Source organism: Dermacentor andersoni, chromosome 1, assembly GCF_023375885.2.
Source record: "Dermacentor andersoni chromosome 1, qqDerAnde1_hic_scaffold, whole genome shotgun sequence".
NCBI lineage: Eukaryota > Metazoa > Arthropoda > Arachnida > Ixodida > Ixodidae > Dermacentor > Dermacentor andersoni.
In genome coordinates this window covers 25,741,055-25,763,122 of record NC_092814.1, presented here as the reverse complement: position 1 = coordinate 25,763,122, position 22,068 = coordinate 25,741,055, and the positions used below count along the sequence as shown (strand labels likewise).

General features: G+C 46.2%; 1 protein-coding gene across 1 annotated transcript in view; it reads right to left on the bottom strand.

Annotated features, from left to right (window-relative positions):
• sli (slit guidance ligand) overlaps positions 1-22,068 on the bottom strand; it is a 434,906-nt gene that overhangs the window by 62,265 nt on the left and 350,573 nt on the right. Inside the window, exons 16-22 of the mRNA XM_050192987.2 lie at positions 21,820-21,970; positions 19,026-19,100; positions 16,244-16,315; positions 14,854-14,925; positions 14,719-14,790; positions 9,554-9,625; positions 9,318-9,481 (exon numbers count right to left, since the gene is read on the bottom strand). Coding sequence (XP_050048944.1) covers positions 9,318-9,481; positions 9,554-9,625; positions 14,719-14,790; positions 14,854-14,925; positions 16,244-16,315; positions 19,026-19,100; positions 21,820-21,970 — 678 coding nt within the window. The remainder of the gene's footprint in view (positions 1-9,317; positions 9,482-9,553; positions 9,626-14,718; positions 14,791-14,853; positions 14,926-16,243; positions 16,316-19,025; positions 19,101-21,819; positions 21,971-22,068) is intronic.

Here is a 22,068-nt window from a genome sequence, read left to right as displayed (position 1 = left end):
TATTTGTACATAGCTTTTCGTCTGCGTCTTCCTACGTAACATATCTGGTGGAGGTGGACGTTCCCTGTACCTCGTCACGGAGCTTCGCAGTGGACGGTACGTCGAGCCTTCCTTCATGGCTCCCGGCGACGACAACCCGACTCCGCCGGCTCCGACACCTGCTGCCACTTCGACGACCTACATCACTCTCCCCGCTCCCCGTGATCCTGGCGTATTCTCGGGCCAAGATGGGGAAGACGTCGATGACTGGATCAGCCTGTATGAACACGTCAGCCGCAATAACCGGTGGGACCCTACTATTATGCTCGCCAACGTAGTCTTTTACCTCGGTGGCACACCTCGAGTTTGGTATCGCACGCACGAAGATGAGCTCACCAGTTGGGATTCACTTAAGACACAGCTTCGAGACTTGTTCGGCAACCCCTACGGTCAACAACTTGCCGCGCAGAAGGCGCTTTCCGGCCGTGTGCAGACGTCAACAGAGCCCTATGTCACGTACATTCAGGACGTCTTGGCTCTGTGCCGCAAAGTTGACACCCACATGACTGAGTCAGACAAGGTTTCCCACATCCTCAAAGGCATTGCCGATGACGCCTTCAACTTGCTCGTTTGCAACAACGTAGCGACGGTGGATGCTGTTATAAGAGAGTGCCGCCGCCTGGAACTCGCCAAAAGCCGACGTATTGACCAGCAGTTTGCCCGTCTGCCCAACACCCCAGCGACATCTTCCTGTGCCGACGCTCCTCGTCCCAACAACACTGCCGATGTTACCAGGATCGTCCGGCGTGAGATCGAGGCCGCCTATCCGGCTGCCTTCGACTCCAGTCCCACCAACACATCTGCAGTCACGGTCTCACTGATCCAGGCAGTTGTCCGCCAGGAGTTTGAAAACATGGGTCTTCACACCATCTGCTCGGCCCATCGCCCTAATACCCGCCCGGCTTCTTCGATTTCGCCCCGTCCCGCATCTTCTTACCCACCACGTTTCCGCAACCCATCTGAATGGCGCACTGCTGACGACAAGCCTATTTGTTTCCACTGCCATCGAATCGGGCACATTTCTCGGCACTGTCGTAGTCGCTGGAGTTCCCCGAGCCGGCCTACTTATACTGCCTACTCTCGCCCCTCAGGTGGCCCTTCTCGTCCCTATGCCGCACGCTCCGATAATGCCGCCACTGATTCTCCTGCAACGAACCGCCCCTATTCTCGTTCGCCTTCGCCCCAACGACGACAATCTCGCTCTCCCCAGCCCCGTCGCTCCTATTCGCCGACTCCCTTCGGACGCCGCTCCCAGCCGGAAAACTAGACGATGCAGCGCCTCGAGGTGACGCTGCATTGCTCCCTACGCCGCCAAATCCTCTACTGACTTTGCCCACTCATCTGAACCTTCTTGACGTGCAAGTCGACGGTGTTTCTGTGTCTGCTCTCATAGACACTGGGGCGCATTTGTCCGTAATGAGCGCTGACCTTCGTAACCGGCTCAAGAAAATTATCACGCCCGCCACGACGCCTGTTGTCCGTGTCGCCGATGGCGGAACAGCCCCCGTAATTGGTATGTGTACCGCCCGCGTCTCCTTCGCCGATCGCTCAACAATCGTGCTATTCACAGTCATCGCCCACTGTCCCCACGACATCATCCTCGGCTTAGACTTCCTTTCCGCACATTCTGCTCTCATCGATTGTTCCGCCAGTACTCTCCGCCTTGACCTGCCTGTTCTGGATCCTGCTGAACCACACCCCAGTCGCCTCAGTTCCGCCGACTTCGTTCGCTTGCCACCTTCGGCACTGACCTACGTTGACCTAGTGTCATCCCCACCAGTCCCCGACGGTCACTACATCGCGGCTCCTATGCAAGACGTCCTCCTTACACATGGGATCACAGTACCCCATACAGTTTTATCTATTACGGCGAATTGCGTCTGCCTGCCAGTGGTCAACTTTGGCTTGACGACACAAGTGCTACCACGTGGGATGTCTTTGGCCCAGCTTTGTTCATTCGAGGATCACTCAGTAGCATCCATTGCAGTAGACGACACTTCATCCGATACTCCTCTACCATCGCAGTCGGCAAATTGTACCATCGCTGACTTACGGAAAATGATTGCCCCCGACTTGCCCTCCGAGCACGCTCGTGAACTCTACCGCGTTCTGTTTTCCTACCACGATATTTTTGACTTTAACGATCGTCCTTTAGCCCAAACTACAGCTGTCAAACATCGCATTAATACCGGCGATGCCCCTCCTATTCATCGCCGCCCGTATCGAGTGTCACCAGCTGAGCGTCAAGTTATTCACGCAGAAGTTCGCAAGATGCTTGCCAAGAACATTATTGAACCATCATATAGTCCATGGGCGTCACCTGTAGTACTGGTCAAAAAGAAGGATGGCTCATGGCGCTTTTGCGTGGATTATCGGCACCTTAACAGGGTTACCAAAAAGGACGTGTATCCCCTACCTCGGATTGATGACGCCCTTGACTGCCTCCACGGTGCTCGCTATTTCTCTTCTATTGACCTTCGCTCCGGCTACTGGCAGATTGCCGTGGACGATCTCGACCGCGAGAAGACTGCTTTTGTCACACCCGACGGTCTTTATCAATTCAAAGTGATGCCGTTTGGTCTATGTAACGCCCCTGCCACTTTTGAACGCATGATGGACTCCCTTCTTCACGGTTTCAAATGGTCCACGTGCCTGTGCTACTTGGACGACGTTATCGTATTCTCCCCAACGTTCGCTACGCACCTCGAGCGCCTCTCAGCAGTCCTGGACGTTTTTCGGCGAGCCGGTCTGCAACTCAACGCATCGAAGTGCCAATTCGGCCGTCGCCAGATTACCGTCCTTGGACATCTCGTTGACGCGAACGGAGTGCAACCGGACCCAGGCAAGATCCATGCTGTTACGCACTTCCCTGTTCCGAAGTGTGTCAAGGATGTGCGCAGCTTCATCGGCCTTTGTTCGTACTTCCGCCGTTTCGTGAGAAATTTCGCCGCCATAGCACGACCACTAACCGACCTTTTGAAAAAAGACGCTCCTTTCCAGTGGGGCGATAACGAGGCCTCTGCATTCTCTCATCTAATCGACATTCTCACAACGCCTCCCGTTTTGGCCCATTTCGATCCTTCTGCGCCTACCGAAGTCCGTACTGATGCCAGCGGTCACGGAATTGGAGCAGTACTGGCACAACGCCAGCGTGGCCACGACCGTGTTATCGCTTACGCCAGCAGGCTCCTCTCACCCGCGGAGCGCAACTATTCCATCACTGAGCGTGAGTGTCTGGCCCTAGTTTGGGCGGTTGCGAAATTCCGCCCATACTTATATGGCCGATCCTTTTCCGTTGTCACAGACCATCACGCGCTTTGCTGGTTATGCTCACTGAAAGATCCTACAGGAAGACTTGGTCGCTGGGCCTTACGCCTCCAAGAATATTCGTATACTGTCACCTATAAATCTGGCCGACTGCACAAGGACGCTGACTGCCTGTCTCGCTACCCGGTCGACGAGCCTGACGACGCCGACAGTAGTAGCGCCAACGGCATTTTCTCTGTCTCTGCCTTCGGTAACATCGCCGATGAGCAGTACCGAGACCTATCGCTGCGAGCACTTATCGAGCGTCTGCGCTCTACACCTACCGACGCATCCGTTCGCCGATATGTCCTCCAGGGTGGCATTCTGTATCGAAGGAACTTCCTCCCTGACGGCTCTGACCTTCTTCTTGTCGTGCCAAAACAGCTACGACAGACTGTGCTCTTTGAGATGCATGACGCACCCACTTCAGGACATCTTGGGGTAACCCGCACGTACGACCGCGTCCGCCGCCGCTTCTATTGGCCTGGTCTCGCTCGCTCCGTTCGACGCTATGTTGCTGCCTGTGATCCCTGCCAGCGTCGGAAGACACCTCAGGTGCTACCTGCCGGTCATCTCCAGCCGATCACCGTCCCTGTGGAACCGTTCTTTCGTGTTGGATTAGACCTGCTCGGTCCCTTTCCCACGTCATCTTCTGGGAACAAATGGGTAGCCGTCGCGACTGATTACGCCACCCGATACGCTATCACTCGGGCTCTCCCTACCAGCTGCGCCACTGACGTCGCGGACTTTCTCTTGCGTGACATTATCTTGCTTCATGGCGCCCCGCGACAGCTGCTTACTGACCGTGGTCGAAACTTCCTCTCGAAAGTTATCGCTGACATTGTGCGTTCCTGCTCCATTCAACACAAACTGACTACTTCATACCATCCTCAAACCAATGGCCTGACAGAGCGGTTAAACCGTACTCTTACCGATATGCTGGCCAAGTACGTTTCCAAGGACCACCACGACTGGGACATTGCCCTTCCTTACATAACATTTGCGTACAATTCTTCCCGGCACGACACCGCCGGATTTTCTCCCTTTTATCTACTGTACGGTCGCGAACCTACCTTGCCCCTAGACACGGCACTTCCTCCTGCTGCGGTCTCAACAAGCGAGTATGCGCGCGACGCCATCGCCATCGCTGACCATGCACGCCAGCTTGCCCGTGCTCGACTGACGGCCTCACAGACCACTCAGCAGTGTCAGTACAACGCCCGCCATCGTGACGTACAGTTTTCACCTGGTGCGCTCGTGCTCCTGTGGTCGCCCTCTCGTCACGTCGGACTTTCAGAGAAGCTCCTTTCGCGATACACAGGGCCCTACCGCGTGCTGCGCCAGGTGACGCCTGTGACTTACGAAATTGCTCCTGTGGCCTCAACCTCGTCCTCTCCTGTGGCATCTAGTGATGTCGTACACGTCAGTAGGCTCAAGGCCTACTACACTGCTTCCGAGTCCGATCTTTAGTCGCTCCGGGACGGCGCTTTTGCAGCCGGGGGTAGTGCTACGGCACAATATGCGCGATCACGAAAGGCCAGCAGTGTGAAGACGACGACGACGATTAGAAGCTAGCGCGGGCTGTTGCCTCTTGGCCAAGCGCAGCGTATTTTCCTTGTAAATATATTTGTACATAGCTTTTCGTCTGCGTCTTCCTACGTAACAATATTATACTTCCTTATGTCAGCTGTCTTACACTTGTTGATCAACTTGGAAAGTTAAGCCAGTTCTATTCTAGCTGTAGGGTTAGAGGCTTTCATACATTGGCGTTTCTTGATCAGATCTCTCGTCTCCTGCGATAGCTTACTGGTATCCTGTCTAACGGAGTTACCACCGACTTCTATTGATGCCCATAAGATTGTCGTTCATATCTTCAACACTAAGGCCCTCTTCCTGAGTTAAAGCCGAATACCTGTTCTGTAGCTTGATCTGGAATTCCTCTATTTTCCCTCTTACCGCTAACTCATTGATAGGCTTCTTATGTAACAGTTTCTTCCGTTCTCCCCTCAAGCCTAGGATAATTCGAGTTCTTACCATCCTATGGTTACTGCAGCACACCTTGCCGAGCACGTCCACATCTTATATGATGGCAGGGTTAGCGCAGAGTATGAAGTCTATTTCATTTCTAGTCTCGCCATTCAGGCTCTTCCACGTCCACTTTCGGCCATCCCACTTGCGGAAAAAGGTATTCATTATCCGCATATTATTCTGTTCTGCAAACTCTACTGATAATTCTCCCCTGCTATTCCTAGAGCCTATGCCATATTCCCCCACTGACTTGTCTCCAGCCTGCTTCTTGCCTACCCTGGCATTCTAATCAACTTTTAATTATGACCACATACACAAAAAAAAAGAGAGAGAGAGTTTTACATGCCAAAACCATGACCTGATTATGAGGCACACAGTAGTGGGCGACTACGGATTAATTTTGACCAACGGGGTTCTTTAACGTGCGCCGAAATCTAAGTAGATGGCCCCATTTTGTTCCCATTGAAATGCGGACACTGTGGCCGGTATTTGATCCTGCACCTTCATGCTTAGAAGCGCAACACCAAAACCACTAAAGTGACCACGGTGTGTCAGTTACGACCACAATTTGGCCACTAAGGCTGACTAAATATGAAAATTGACATCATTGACTTGCATTCTGCGGTGACAAGAGCCCGATTTTGTGTGTTGTGGCTGGGCAGAAAATAGTGTAGCCTGAGTGCAAATTTGACTGATGATTACGGTTGCCATAGGATATTTGTGACCAAGAAGTTTCATGAAAGCAAGGAAGTAGTTTGCTGGTGTGCCGCACTATCATCCCGGTAGCCGGTCATAGTGTACGTGTGAAAGAGATTTAGAATGTCACACACATGGCGTTTGCCCATGAATCGACGTAGCTTTACCAATAGGGCAGCAATTCATATGCTAAAATGCATAACGAAACTGTTAAGCTACACGCTGAGCCCACTGTATGAAATATAGGTACTTTAAAAGAGTTGTTAGTTGCGCCTGTGCTCGTCTTCCTTCCCGTTCTGCCGTCCCGTTGTGCTATATTTCATGATGGTTCTCAGACTATGACCTTATTCATTCAGCACAGCTTTCCTTTCGACTGCTCCATGGAATGAGAGCCAGTTAAAATCACCTTATACACAAACGTGTAATACTTTTATAAAATATTCGTAATGCATGGTATCGCACAAATCAGTTTTCATTTTCTTGTGCTCCAATTACAATTATGCCACCAAACATACTCCCACTGGAAAGATGCCGACGCTGAAACGAATAGCTTGGATTGCAAGGCTAATCACTAGCCAATGCATGTCTATGACTGTGTACTTGCCCCTGAAGATGTACATCCTGCTAAATATGGCAACTTCATTCGAAATGAGTGTTTTGGCACAGGTTAGCACCACTCGATGGTGCAAGATGATGCAATTGGTGCAGCACTTCCATCCCTGGTCATGGCATGTGTGGATGTGTGCACACAATCAATCAAGCGGACATGCAAGAACTGCCGCTAGTCAGCTGACAGTGATTAAACCTTTTTAAGCAATAAGTGCAAAAGACACGCAATAAGATTGTTCGAGCACCACAAGCAGTGTCGAGTTTGTTCTTTCTTGCATTGCGTCTCAGGAAACAAAGCAGAAAACATGTTCACTATTCTCGCCACAATAAAAAACAGAGGTAAACCTTCCTTCATTTGTGGACACCCTTGTTTTCTTTTCTTTCTTTTTTTCTTTTTTCTTCTGAGAAGAGAGAGAGTAAATGTTCACAAACCAAGTCCTTGGGGCACTAAAGCCAGTATGCTCAACATTAGCCACTTTGGCCTTTATATGTAGTGAATAAAGCAAATAGAGGAAGCATAATATTGCACCCATGTTTTACCTGACAGAAGTGGGCTTCAGTCCCAATTTTTAAAAACGTTTCAGATAGAAGTTTGTGTTATTGCATCTTTTGAAAATAAGCTTTCTTGGAAAAACTTGTTCGTTTAAAAATTTTTTTTTTCTTATCATGCATTTTTGTAAGACACAATCTCTTGCAGCAATGTTGCAAAGGAAACATTCTATATTTCACACTGCTTTCAAGTTTCTGCCTTGAATAGAAAATGCACAAAGGCACATCAAAGTTACAAAACTTTTCTCGTTTGGGCCGTGTCCAAAATTATTTTCTTATATTTTTTTTCGGACAGCACACACACACACACACACACACACACAAGAAAAATGCATCGAAGTTATTTACATTTAAGTGTACTAAAATGAGCAGAAAACGTTTTTGACACAACTTTTTTAGTATGCACTGAATTCGGTCGTGAAGTCGGAAAATATTGCAGTAAGCAGTAGCAGGACACGCGTGCTGCCACCTTCAAATATTTATTTTGTGTACTGGAAATGCTTCTTGGGAATAAAATGTTCAGTTGTGTGCAGTTTGAATATGCCTTCGTAACATATTTAAAGAAACAAGCAGACAAAATAAAGATATCAAGTGGACATGCATGTCCAATCTCTTGCGTATTCACCTTGCATAATAGTACTGCACAAACTGTTTTCTTTTGAACTTGCAGCATCCAAGGAGGGGTGATCACCTTTGTCAACTAAGATACTAGAGTTTGAGTTTGCTTGAGTTTACTGAACGTTACATGGGGGGGGGTTACATGTGGAGAAAAAGGTCCCTTAGTGTGAACACTGCAATGGGACCTCTTGGATTGCAGGGTGGCGCCGGCTAATGCCAGAAAATAAAGTTATGGGGTATGCCAATTCAATTTCACGTGCTCGGTTTTCCACCGGTTAGAGTGCATAGTGCATGCAACACCATCAGCCAAGTTTTCTCCATGCAAGGCCAGCACCTGCACCTGCACCGTAGAAGTGCTCTCTCCATCCACCCCCACACCCCCCTTAAAAAAAAAAAAGAAAAAGAAATGCTGGTTGAGCAAGAAAGTAAGACTAATGGAAATGTAATTGCTTAACTTACACGGATTAGAGTGGATATCACCATGTCATATTTTTCAACCAGGAGGATAGACACTGCACTTCCAGTCTACTTCTTTAGACAAGTGGGCAACAAGAAAATTAGACTTTTCTATTAGCCATGCCAATTATTATAATTATTATTATTATTACTTTCTGTGCCTCCCACAAAATTTAGGCATGTAGCTGTTAGATGAATAAAAATGCAGTTCCTGTTTACCTTTGTAAAGTTTACCTGCTTTACAAGAGTAGCATAAATGCGTGTATACAAGGAAAACTTCGTAACACTGGTGACCTATGTCAGTACAAGAATGAAATGAGTCAATGTGCAATTATAGCAATCGCCTCGAGGAAGCACTTAGACCTACATAACTAATAACATGACATGTGATAAGATGTAGGCTGGAGTCACAGCACTGTTCTTACTGCTGCACCGACAAGCTCCTTGTTCCTGGACAACATTAGCTTGCTGAGATAGTTGGTAATAGCGCAGGTTAAACATTTCAAGAAGGAACGGCACGAAAAGCGATCAAAGACATGCAACATGTTCCATTTCTTGTGTGTGCTGCTGCTTTGTCCTTTGTAAACAAAGTGCAGGCAAAATGAGAAGATGAATGCACTGATGCACGGTTCCTTTGTTGCTCACTGCCTACAGCAAGCTGTTGAGGTTTCGAGTAGGATTTGTTTGCCTAGTTGGTATGGGTTCATCTTGGAAGAAACATCACAACAGCTGGCAACACATCAAATAGCACAACAGAGCTGGCAACAGGACAAGTGCCATGTGAAAAGTATCCAGTCTTATGTGCCATCTTCTTTTGTGCTATTTCTTTCAAGATATGGTTTGGAGACTAGCCACTAAGTAATAATCTACTCTGTTGGGAAAGCTGATGGCAGATGATAAAAATTTCATCTGCACAGAAACTGATGGAAGCGCCAACATAACTTTGCAATATCAAGCTGTGCAACTTGCTTATCGATAACTGTAGTTTGAGCTGTTCACCATTGCAGTCAACCCACCTGAGCAGACAAGCTGTTTAGGCTCGACATCCTGCAATGGCAGGTCCTTGAGACGTGCCGGTGAGTGGCAACGTGGGCTGCCAGTAACCATGTCACTGCGCCGCAGCCACTCAGACAGCCAGCGTAGGTGGCAGCTACAGTGAAGTGGGTTCCCCAGCAAGTTCCTGTGGAAAGGAGGGTGTGCTCAGCCAAGGTGGCGGCAACAGAAACAGCAGCGAAAGGAGCACACAACTCACAGGGTCGCCAGGGATGACATGCGTTCGAAGGAGCCCTGTGCAATGCACCGGATCTTGTTATCATACAGCGACCTGCAAGAACAAAAACGCACCTGCAGAACAACTCTGTGCCAAGGTGCACTCACACTGCCACCAAAATTCCAACCAGGCACCACGGGCGTGCATGTTACCTGCACTATTATATCAAGTTGCAAAACATGCTGGCTTACGTCAGTCCAGGAGCAGTACAAGAGGCATACAGAAGTTGCATCTAGCCTTGCACAATATAGTTAAGGCCATACTGTTTGGGCGTGGTATTTGAATAAAATCGGGCAGTATTGAAGGTTCCTGCAATGGTTCAATGTTGTTACGATGCCTGCAGCCTTTCCCTTTTCGTTACATCTATTTCTTATGCTATAATTTCTTTTTTTATTATTTTGCAAATACAGTCCCCAACCGATAACTCAGACTCAAAGGGGACCACCAAATAGTCGAGAGTCCTAAACGAATTCACCAGAACATAATGACTTAGTTCCACAACTGGCCAAAAAAGGTGTGCCATACTCTCGGATCATCACTTTTGGAGATGCCTTCAATTTCGCTTGGCTAGTGTCAGACACATCAGCATCTACAAGCGATGGCATTCTTGGCACAGTGCCAAGCATGCTATCCTATCACAGTGCAGGAACGCCGCCGTGCGTTGATGCGTCTGGTGCTAGTCACGCGAAATATAGTGAAAGTTAAAGTATCCTCAAAACCGATCATCTAAGAATACAGCCCAAGTTTTTCAACACATTGCTATGCGCACACATGCTTGTCTTTGGCATAGAGAGTCCGTTGGCGCGATTTTCTATCAATGCCTTCTATGCTATTCTATTTCATGCATTCCGCACATCGCACTAAGTACAAAACAGACACGCCTTTATGTTTCTCCATTCTTGACTGCATCCTGTTTTTCATACTGTTTCCTTTTCATTATGAATATGTGTACCAACCATCTGAATTGAATATGGCACTGCTTTATCATGCTGCTCCGCCAGCTATGCATAAACTTTCAACTGTTTAGGCAGTGAAGAGCACCATTACTACACTTGTCTTTGTCGGTGTCTTAATTGCTGTCTTAACAAATTCCGCAGGCTAAAGTGGACTCATACATGCTACAGAAAAAAAGTAACCGATCACAATTACAATTACTTCACTGAAATTTTATTAAATCGAGTTACCAATTTTCCCCACGAAAATAATTGGTGAAATATCAGAATTTACTGATTACATCTATGTTAATTTTCTTCACAATTTTACTAACATTGCATAGATACAGTAAACAGAACTAGCTGGTCTGGCACTTTCAATGCATTCTCTTTAGCCCTTCATACATTGCTTATATGCGTCAAACATTGCTTTTAAAATTTTCGTTGGTCATCATTCCTCATTTTTGTTGTGAAGACATCAACAAAGATACTGAAAGATTGCTCAAAAAGGAAAAAGCCAGGGAGAGATAGGGAGGTTAGCCAGTTTACTCAATGTGCATGCTGGTGGGTACGGTGATGTAATGTATACGGATCTTGTGCACAAGATTGTGGTTACTCAGTATCTGGGTGCTCTGTGAAATGCAGTGCTTCATTGTTGTTGGGACTTGGAGAATACGCTCCCAGATGGGATAATGAAAAGCTGAGAAATCATTTGTATGTGATTTCCTGGCATTATCGACCTAAGTAGTCCATGACTATCGAGACATGCTAGCACCCTGTCACGTCTCAACACCACAAAGGCATTAATTAGATGCTTGGCATGAGGCAAACACCCACTCATCCATCAGTGCCTATCCAGACGTCAACGCAGCGTGGGCACCGACTGTTGACAGGTTCACAAAAGGCCACTACCCCCATCACTACCTGACAGTCTGAACTACTAAAGAGGGGGGCCACCATCAAATGCTACCTTACAACGACAGCGACCTTGGATTCGCAGTTAATTAGACATTTGGCAAGAGGAAACCCCCCCCCCCATCTACAGCACCTATCCAGACGTCAACGCAGCGTGGACACAGACTCTTGACGGGTCCACAAAATGCCACCACCCCCACCATTACCTGACAGCCTGAACTAATAATGAAGGGGCTGGGGGGGGGCAACATCAAATGCTACCGAACAACGATGGCAACTTTGGATTCACAGGTTGCTATCCTGCCACATATGCCATACCATCGGGCTTCAGAGGCAGAGTTACTGTGGAACGTTGTGATAGCATGAGTGTGGTATCGCAACGAATTCAACGATTGTGATTTGCTGCTAGACAGTCTTCAGAGTCCCTAGACGACTCGCTTGAGGAAGACGACGGTATTAAAAGTGGATACCGTTCGTGCAGTAAGACAGAGGGTCCTGATGTGAACTCGGACGTTTAACTTGCTCCTGCATGGAGTGGGCTTCCGTAACTGGAGCCGTGTAACTAAGCCAATAAGCCCTTTTCCCTTCCTTCCTACTACTGGACGTATTCGTTGATGAGCTTGGTGGATTCCATGCCCCAACACCACCCTAAGCCGCAACAACCCGTTCAGTTCATTGGCCAACATCTGACAGAGCGTTACGACGAAATAAATACTAATATTCAGGGTTTGCCTGTCTGAACATGTATTCGTGAGGCTGCTGTGTGGCACTATAGTTTTTGCCACATTCAGGTTTTCAAAGCTGCATCACCTGTTACAGCTTGTCTTGTCAATAAAGTAACTGGTTACATGTGATTGATTACTGCAAACAGCAAATGAATTACCATGAGTATTATCAAATAAACAAAGTAATTGTTACATTACAAAACTACAAAAAATGTAACTGATTTCAAGTAATTAATTACATCTAATTTGTTATGTACAAGTCTTGCATTGAGACTGCACCGGAGTATCTCTCTTCTAGTCTACTTTGACTGGTGATGTGGGCAAAGTGAACTAAGCAATTCTTACACACGAGTTTGATGATTGCAGCTAACTGTCTTTTTCTTTAGGCTTGAGCGTAACAAAAGCGACAGTGTACACATGGTTACGACTCGCCACTTCAGCTAAAGCAGTGTGCTGCGTGACTCACATCTGGCATGTTAGGGCATGTTCTAGCACCTGCCTTCTGACATCAACTGTCATACTCTTGTGTGGGTTTCCCGTGTTTTTTGAGTCATCTGAGAGAAAAGGCTTCTGGCCACTGACAAAAGGATAACCTGTTGGAGTTACAAGTGCTGTGCAATGATGTGACAATGGTGCCTGCTGATGTCAACTACCACATCTTGGTGATCAGTTTCCTGTACTCCAAAAAGATGCATATGTAACCTCGGGGCAAAAACCCCCTCGCCCAACATTGAGGTGCCTTCCCTAAAGCCTCTTCAACTTCGTAAAGTAGCGCCACGCTTTGAAGAATGCCGCCTCCTCCTCGCGCACTCTGGCCGAGGCCGACGCCGCGTCGCTATTGACCTAATAGCATCACGTGGGCCCTCACGCCATGCTTCAGGGTCATTTTCGCTCGAGAAGCGTCTAAGGAGTGGCAAGGAGCACATGTTGGTGCCGTTGCTACGCTCGAGTAGTGTAGCCGGCGCCACAGTCGAGGAGGGAGCGTGAAAGAAAGGAGAAATGAGGAGGAGTGAAGGCAGAGGAGGAGAGTGTCGCTACTTTACGAAATTTAAGGGGCTTTAGCCTTCCCTGCCCGGAGGGAAAGGGATAGCCCTATGATCACCAGCGAGGGAAAGACCACCTTATCTACTGGAGGAGTGATACCTTATCTACTAAAGGTGAAGCTTTACCTACTGTTAAAAGACAATGACTCAACCGAGCCAAAGAATGCACAGAGCTTATTCTCTGCGGAGGACAATGGGTTCCTCACCAAGGGAACTTGTATGCATCCCCGTCGTGGACATTTTCTCTATTCTCTCTCATCCTTCCCTCCCTCAACATGTAAATAAATTGCCAAGTTTTCACAAAAACTGAATCTCATTCCTGCCTGGACGACTGGTCTCCTGACGCCCATGGCCAGTTAGCCTAGGATGTTGTAATGTCGGATGTCAAATGCAAGGGTAGAGGATTTCATGTCGTCACAGCTGGCATAAAGCTTTCGGGACAGCATTGTAAGCTTGAGGCAGCTATTTGAATACAGTCGACTTCCATTAATTCAACCCTGACGGCACCAACGAAACTAATCAGATCATCTGGCATATTGAATTAAACAAGACGCAGAAAAAAACGCAAAAACACACCTCTGATTCATTTGTCAGTATTTGCCCAATTCTAACATGCCCCCAAATCAAACAGGCACCCACTTTCTATGTGTCCAAAGTAGAAAACTAATGTAGCAATCGCATTAAAGTTCTTAAATAAAGTATAAATCTAACGTGCACCTGATTTTTTAGCAAGAAGAATGTGTTGCACAATGGCGGACGGTTTTCCTAAGTTAGCCTTGCCGCGGTACAAATGTGTTGTGTGGTAAAGCACACAAACGCCGCAAAGGCGGTTTTGGTTTTGTATCCAATTATATCTCGCAGGCAATTTTCGGCAAACATTTTTTGAAAGATAAGGGGGGGGGGTGTTAAAACTGGGTCAGCTATGGCTATTGCTTGAAACTCTTCCTCAGGCAGGCCAAAAATAGGCATTTTGGACGGGAGATGACGTGTGTTCAATGCATTCACTGTACCCTAAGCTCTGCCGAGACAGACGGTGGCACAAAAGGAGTCGCTGTTGGGGTCACAATAGTAAAACCCCTTTGTTAAAGGGGCTGCACATGCGTGCTGACTGGTCAAGTTCAAATTATACGGCGAAGGCCAATTTTAGTACCAAAATAACAAACGTTTGGGCCCATAGAGAGGCAAGGGTGCCGGCCGGGACCTTCATTCAGGATCAAATCAACCAGCATCAAATAAACGAAAGACTACAGTATGCGACTTTCTGACGTCATCAAATCGAAGGGACAGTTGTGTCGGTCATGTGGTTGGATATTGTGTATGGGTGGGTAGCACGTAGCATTTTGCCTCCTTTAGTCCTCATACTTTCTTTCGCAGCCGACTGAAACACTTTTGAACACGATCGCTTCGAAAAAACTTTATACAACCAATGCCACACAACGTTCAATATGGCATTTCAGAGATGCTAAGGCACCACAGACTGTAGCGGAAACATGGCTGTGTGCACAGGCACGTGCCAGACAGTGCAGACTCACAGGAGACGTACGGAATCCAAATCCGCAAATGTGTCGTTGGCAATGAACGTCAGCAGGTTGCTGCGCAGCATCCTGCAAAAAGGAGGAACGATGTTGGTGGCTCTATGTAAGCTAGAAAACCGGTCGCACACTCACAGGGTCTTCAGCCGAATCAGGCCCGAGAACATCTTAGCACGCACTTGCTTGAGCTTGTTCTCTGTAAGAAGCCTATGTGGGAGAAAAGTGAGCATGTGCATAATGCTCATTTTATGGAATGTGTCTGATGGGCCAAATCAACACACTTTATGGCTTTCTATCCTAGATGATTAGCCTCCATATTAGCAGCTAAATATAATCCTTGCATTAGTTTCCTTTACTGCTCGTGCATTGTGAATGAAGAACTTGATGTGCTGAAATAAATTAAGGAAATAATGACACAGGATTTTATATTACCAATGGGTCACATGCTACCAGAGTAGTAAACACTCACTGATTTTTAAAATTTGTCGGGTTTAACATACCAACACCACACAGTGGGTCATGTCGTAGTGCAGGGCTCTAGAATAATTTTGAATATCTGGATTTCTTTAAGGCACATCGAAACCTAACCACAGGAGAGTTCTTGCATTTCATTCCCATTGGATTTGCTGCCATGATTTTTAAAAATTTTGCAATATGAAAGCACCGTTGAAAGAGAAGCATCATAAATGTATTTCAGTGGTCCAAATGGCTGACAAATCTGTTGAGAAGCATCTCGGATGAAACTTTCCCTGCTGGTTTCCATGACCTCCGGAAATGGTGGCAGCTGCGCATAGATAGCTGAGGGAACTACTTGTACAAGAGATACAAATGTTTGTTGGTAAGTTGTACAAACGATTTTTAATGGCTTAACACTGGAACTTTTCTGATTATGGTTGTACTTGCTCTCCATCTGACTCTACCCATGGTGGTTGACATAAATTTTTAATACCCCTTCTTATACAAACAATCAAACTCTTAAAACTACATAGCCTTGTCACTTTCATCATGACACATCGTCCATTTCCGGCAGCGCAATGTAAATAATAAGACTGCATTAAATAGAAGTTAAAGAAATGGTGTTACCATGAGCTAGAGAGGCACTAGTTTTTAATATATCAGTAAACATTTCTTTCACACAGAAATCAAGAACTGGAGGCTCACTTTGATGATCACAACTATTATTTTGGCTCGCCATCATTTTAATTAATCAGGATGAAAGCCCAATTGACTAAATCTGGAACGGTGATTTTCTAAACAACTCGTGCGCAGACACTCGTTGCCGTAGGGAAACCTTTACAACACCGCTCATATCGCATTTAGATGGCGATGGCGCAAGCATGTGCTTCCAATACCACAGAATTACTTCATGGAACTTTAGCCTGCTGTTCTTATGGTGCCCAATTATGTGCTAAGTAGAAGCTCATATCAAAAGCTATACGAATAGCACAATCGATCCTGTCCATTTCCATAAACATAATGGCGCATGTCTGACACAGCAGCGGTGCAAAAACAGAAACAAACTTACAAATCTGCCAGTTGTTCTGCACCAAGAAAAGCGTTGTCTTCGATTTCAGAGATGGCATTGTTGCGCAAGTCACTGAAAAAAAGAAAAGTAATGCCTTCACGCTCATCTGGATGAACCAAATAATGTTAGCTATATATTCTATTAGGTTCAACTACACTATTTCTATCGCAAGCTACAAAGCACGTGAAAACGAATAACATGGTAAAATACCCCTGAATAATGACCACCATATCTTGGCACATTAACAAAGCTGTCACAAATATGAAAGTCCAAGGCATCAAAATGTCAGTTCATTTTTGTCCCTAAAGGAGTACTCATGCGAACATTTTGTGCCCTCCCTGCCAGTGTTCTTCCTTTTTTTTAAGTTAGCTCTTGACTCCATAATTATGGTATGAAGAATAAATTCCCCACCGAGAACTGAAAAAAATTCATTACTGCACATGTTAAACGACCAATTTAAGACATGCATCAAGTGTAGCGTGGGATTTGGAAGTGAAAAAGAAGACTCGTCACATGGCTTCAAGCAGAGGTGGCAGTCCCGTGGTGTCACAAACAACTTAAGAGCCCGCCAGACATACTGGTGCGGTGTTTTAAGGCCATACAATGACCGTGTTGGCTGGAAACTGGAGCCCACGCATTGCCCTTTGAAGTGCACACGTACTCCAGACCGGCCGTGGCTGGAAACACAGGAGGACAGGCTCTCCTCTCTTTTCCCGTTGAGTGCTGGATGTACTTAAGCTTTTGGCAGCATTGTCATTGTGCGTGCCTACATGTCAGTGATATCTGGTCTAGGCGTCAGTAAATAACGTAATTATTCATTGCATGCTTGGGGTACTGAGGCTTTATAGGGTAATTACTGGGTCAAGGGCTATTGAATAAAGCAATAAAAATCAGAGAAAAATTTCCTGTCAGTACACCTTAAAAATGAAGAAATTAGTAACCATGGAGAAAGCTATACAATTTCAGGCTGCACCGGCGACCGAATTCACTAAGATTTTCATTCCTAAGGGATGCTTGCTAATGGCTGGCCTCGTTCACCAATGATGTGTCCGACATGCTGTTTGGCTGACATCTGCTCTTGCGAATAACATTAGCATAAGAACGTTTTTGTAAATATGGACCCAGACTTTAAACATGACTATTCTTGTTATTTTTTGTTTCCCTTTTTTTAAACAAGTGGTTTCAGATTTGACTTCTGGAAGCCAGCCGCAATGTTGCGAAACAGAAAAGTAGGGCAACTTGAGAAAATCGATAGCAATACATGGTCAGCAGTGCGACAAAGGAGGCGTGCTCAGAGGAGAAATGGCCTGGAAAATGGGTGACACAAAACACAGCACTTTGTTACAGAAAAAACTGGCAGGAAGAACTTGGGCAGCACTCGCATTTCTTCTCCAACTCCGTGTCTTTTTCCACACTGTTAATCAGTCGCGTAACATGTGCATAGCATCAGGCGGGTCGGGACGGTGGTTGCAGTACTAGTGCTTATACAAGAATGGATCTAAATGTAACCCCAAACAAGACGGACGTTTGCAGAAAGATGACAATGTGATTGACAGTGGGAGAACAAGGAATGTCTCAGGCATTATCGTAACGTTGGCTTGAGACACATCGATCCTTATTTGATCACTGTTGATCTCTATAAAGCAGTGGGTTTTGCACACCAAAGCTAGACACCAGCCATGAGAACTCTGTAGTAGGTTATGTTTGACTAGCTGAAACTGTTCCCTATGCACCAGAATCGCAATACAGTGGCACTTTTAAATTACCCCTTCCTGCTGGGACAGCTGCTGCAAATTAAAATAAAACGTTGAGGGTGACATTGGAATCAGCTCAAGGATACTGAAAACAGTTCTCTCATCCCCATCTTATATACCCACGAGGAGATTAAACTACAAGCCATTCATCAAACCCAAGGCACTACATAACGACATCATAGACCACCAAAGGAATTTTGCAGTGTGTGTAATGGTCCCCATATGTTTTTACTCATCGCTACATTCCCCCTTTCCCTACTTTAGAGACAGCTGGACTCTTCTACCTCCTCTGGTGCCCTGTGGAGCAGCATAATCATTACTTGTTTCACAGGGTTTAATGCCCCAAAGCAACACAGATGCCATAGCGGAGGTGTCCATCACAATTTTGACAATTTAGGGTTTGTTTAGCAGGCACTGAATACACAGCACGTGAGGCCTTTTCCATTAGGCATCGTTCAGAATGCACCGTCAGTGGACTGGGGATAGTATCCACATCAGATCACTATGCATAGCTGCTGAGCCACCGTGGCATTTTATCAGATACAGGCAGTTATTTATAACCTTCCATAACAGGACCGGCATCTACCCTTGCACAGTGAAGCCCCTGTATTATTATTCTGTACCTCTTTGCATGGGCTGAGAAACCCAGTTATGACAATGCCTGTTCACAAAATGTTGTTTTTGCCAGTTTTGAGCAGCATCATTTGTGGAAATAAAATTAATTTTTTCGCTTAACTATGATTCTTATTCTGTATTCCATGAATACCCAGAATTCTTAGTATGCCTGTTAATTTTCTTAGTTCTTGGTTGTATTAATGGAGCAGCTTATATGTAAACTACTGCATGGCTCTATTTAATTGAAGGCCACATTCATAAGCATTACAGCGTACACCACCCAAAGTAAAAACTGAAAAAATATAATTTGCCTTGCTATTATTACAGAGAATTTCCAATGAACTACCACATTATTTCATCAGAAGAAACAAGTTGCATGAGAGACTCTTTTGGAAGCGCACAATAATACTTGCAGTTTGTTCAAATTCGGCAGTTTCTTGAAAATTCCACTATTCCGGACCTTCACAATGTGGTTGTCGTTGAGTCTCCTGAAAGCAAACAAAATACATGTCAATCATTGCCCTTGTAACTGCCATGACAGCCAATGTGTGAGAGTGCTGCTAGTAGGAATAGTCCGCGCCATTGTGAACAAGGAACCCATACGGGTTATGCACACCTAATATTGGTCAGTGACCATAATTCTTGTTTTGTTAAACATGCTAGTAGGAATATATGAACTGCTGTTTATCTGTGCAAATAAAGTAACTCAAACTGGCTCAGAGTGTTAAAACAAGCCATAGAGATAATCAGAGCTCGTCAAAAGCAACAGTACAGTTGGCAATCCATGCATGCGACATGAATACTAAGCAAAGGAGACGCATAGACACATGGACAAATCCAACTGAAGTGCAAACATATAAGACACGGTACAAGCAGTAGTTGCACAGGTGTCCTTGTGCGCCAGTGCATTCAGTGGGAAGTGTCTTCAATTGCGTGAGAAGTCAGCAAAGTTAGCTTTTGACAATTGTTAATTACCGTATTTACTTGAATCTAACGCGCACCTTTTTTCCAATAAAGCAGGTGCAAAAATTGCATGCGCGTTAAAACCGTGTACAACCCTAAATCTACGTTACCATATCGCCATTGGCATTCAAAAAATGGCCGCCTCGTACGCGCTTCTAGCCTAGCTGCCGTAGCTTCCTCCATGTGCATATCTCTATGTACATGTAACCAGGTGCTGGTGTAACCTAGTCTACCGCCTGTCTTCCCGTTTTCTGCGTTTATTCAATCAGCATGGAAGTGCCACCTGCAAAGACACGCTGAGTCCACCATGATGCCGCAATTAAAAGAAAAGTTATCATGTGTGCGGAGACGGATGGAAATCGGGCCGCATTATGGGCGTTTGGAGTGCCCGAAACTTGTGTGCGGGACTGGCGCAAACAGAAGGAGAATATTTTCTCCAACAAAGCAACAAGGAAGGGTTTCAGTGGACCAAAGCAAGGCCGCTTCGCCGAAATAGAAGAGCTGCTTGTGGAATACATGCAAGAGCAGCGAGCAGCACTTTGGCCTGTGATGGCCGATCTGCTCAAAGTACGGGTGATGCAGTTAACCCCTACTGAAAGGGCTAAGGAGGAGTGACTTCAAAGCGAGCAGGTGCTGGCTGTCAAATTTATGAAAAGAAAAGACATTTCTCTTCGAAGGCGGACAGGGATATGCCAAAAACTGTTCGAAGAATATGAAGAGAAATTGCACAGTTTTCAGCGGCACGTTTTCAAGTTGTGCCGTAGGAACGGCTACCACTTCGGACAGATTGGAAATGCCGATCAGACGCTGCTTTACTTTGACATGCCTGCCACCACAATGATTGAAAAGAAGGGGGCGAAGCAAGTACGCATTTTGTCTTTTGGCCACGAAAAAACTAGAGTCACTGCAATGCTTTGTTGCACTGCAGATGGGCGCAAGCTGCCCCCGTATCTTATCTTCAAATGGAAGACGCTCCCAAAAGGAATCATGTATCTGAGTGGTGTGATTGTGCGTGCAAATGAAAAAGGTTGGATGACCACAGACTTGGTCGCTGACTGGATTGATAACATTTGGCAGAAGAGACCCGGCAGCAGTTTGGGTCTGCGTGAGGTGCTTGTGCACGACACGTTCAGGTGCCACCTTGACCAGCGCATCAAGGACAAGCTGGCTGCATGCAACACCGACCTTGTTGTGATACCCAACGGCATGACATCGCAGCTCCAGCCGCTCGATGTTTGTTTGAACAAGCCAGTGAATGATAAAATTTGGGCACTCTACACCGAATGGCTTGTCAGTGGCTGCCACGAATTCATGCCCGCCAATAAAATTAAGCATGCTTCGCTGCAGGGCTTTGCTGGATGGGTGAAAGATGCATGGTGCACGATCCCGTCTGCCATGGTCAACAAGGCCTTTAAAAAGTGTGGGATTTCGAATGCCATGAACGGCACTAAGGATGAAATGCTTTGGTCTGTTGATAGCGATAAGGAGTTATCTGGTAGCGACGACGAGTGATATCTATTGCCCCATGTGACTCGTACCGGCACAGTGAAAATCTTGGTGGCAAGGTACGCCGCTTCCATTTGTGTTTTTATTCATCACAACTTTAGTGTATTGGGAATAAATCAGTTTTTCCAAATGAGAGAAAATAGTATTTCTATATGAAAGCATGAGGTGGGCGGTATTGTACTCTTCTTTTTCTTTGTCATGGAAAACGGGTGCACGTTACAATTGAGGACGTGTTAGAATCGAGTAAATACGGTATGCTTGAAAAGCCACACAGAAATGGCAGACAGCCAATAGAAAACATAGAAAGTAAAATTGGGGAAGCGATAGTGGCCAAAGTAACGTCTCCTCGAGGCGTGAAAGTAGTTTGAGCTTAATGCGAGGTGTTGACAGTCAGATCAGGCATAAGCAGGGATTACTGAAGCTAAACAGAGGCCTAATTCCTTTGCTGTTTATGAAATGACTTCAGTGAAAGAAAGTCTCGGGACCACTACTTATACGGTGCAGTTGTTCTAACATCTGAGTTAACTAGGAGGCTAGGAGATGGCAATGCAAGGCTGAATAAACCAACAACCCTAAGCCCCAAAAAGTAAAATCACATTCAAGCTTCTAGGTAATCTAGGTTCTTTAATTTCGTGGGAGTCATTTCCATGCTTCCCACCCACAGAAAATTCAAGCCTATATCTGAAAGCCTTTTCACGTTCTTTCTCAAATGCAAGAAAATAGTGTGGTATTGCTCACAGTTCTGTGGTGAAGGTGGGCAAGTCGGTAGGAATCTCACGAAGACCCTTGCGCGAGCAGTCGACGATGGTGCCTTCGCAGACACACTGTTCTGGGCAGTCACGGTCCACAACACAGTCACCCGCCAAGCGTGTCCTGTGCTCTTCCGAACCTGCAAAGCAGCCCGTGTCTGTCTGCGCAGTGTCGTCATCGGAAGAGCTTGCAGGAAAGCACCGCTCATTCTTTACAATTCGCATGCAATGAAATGAC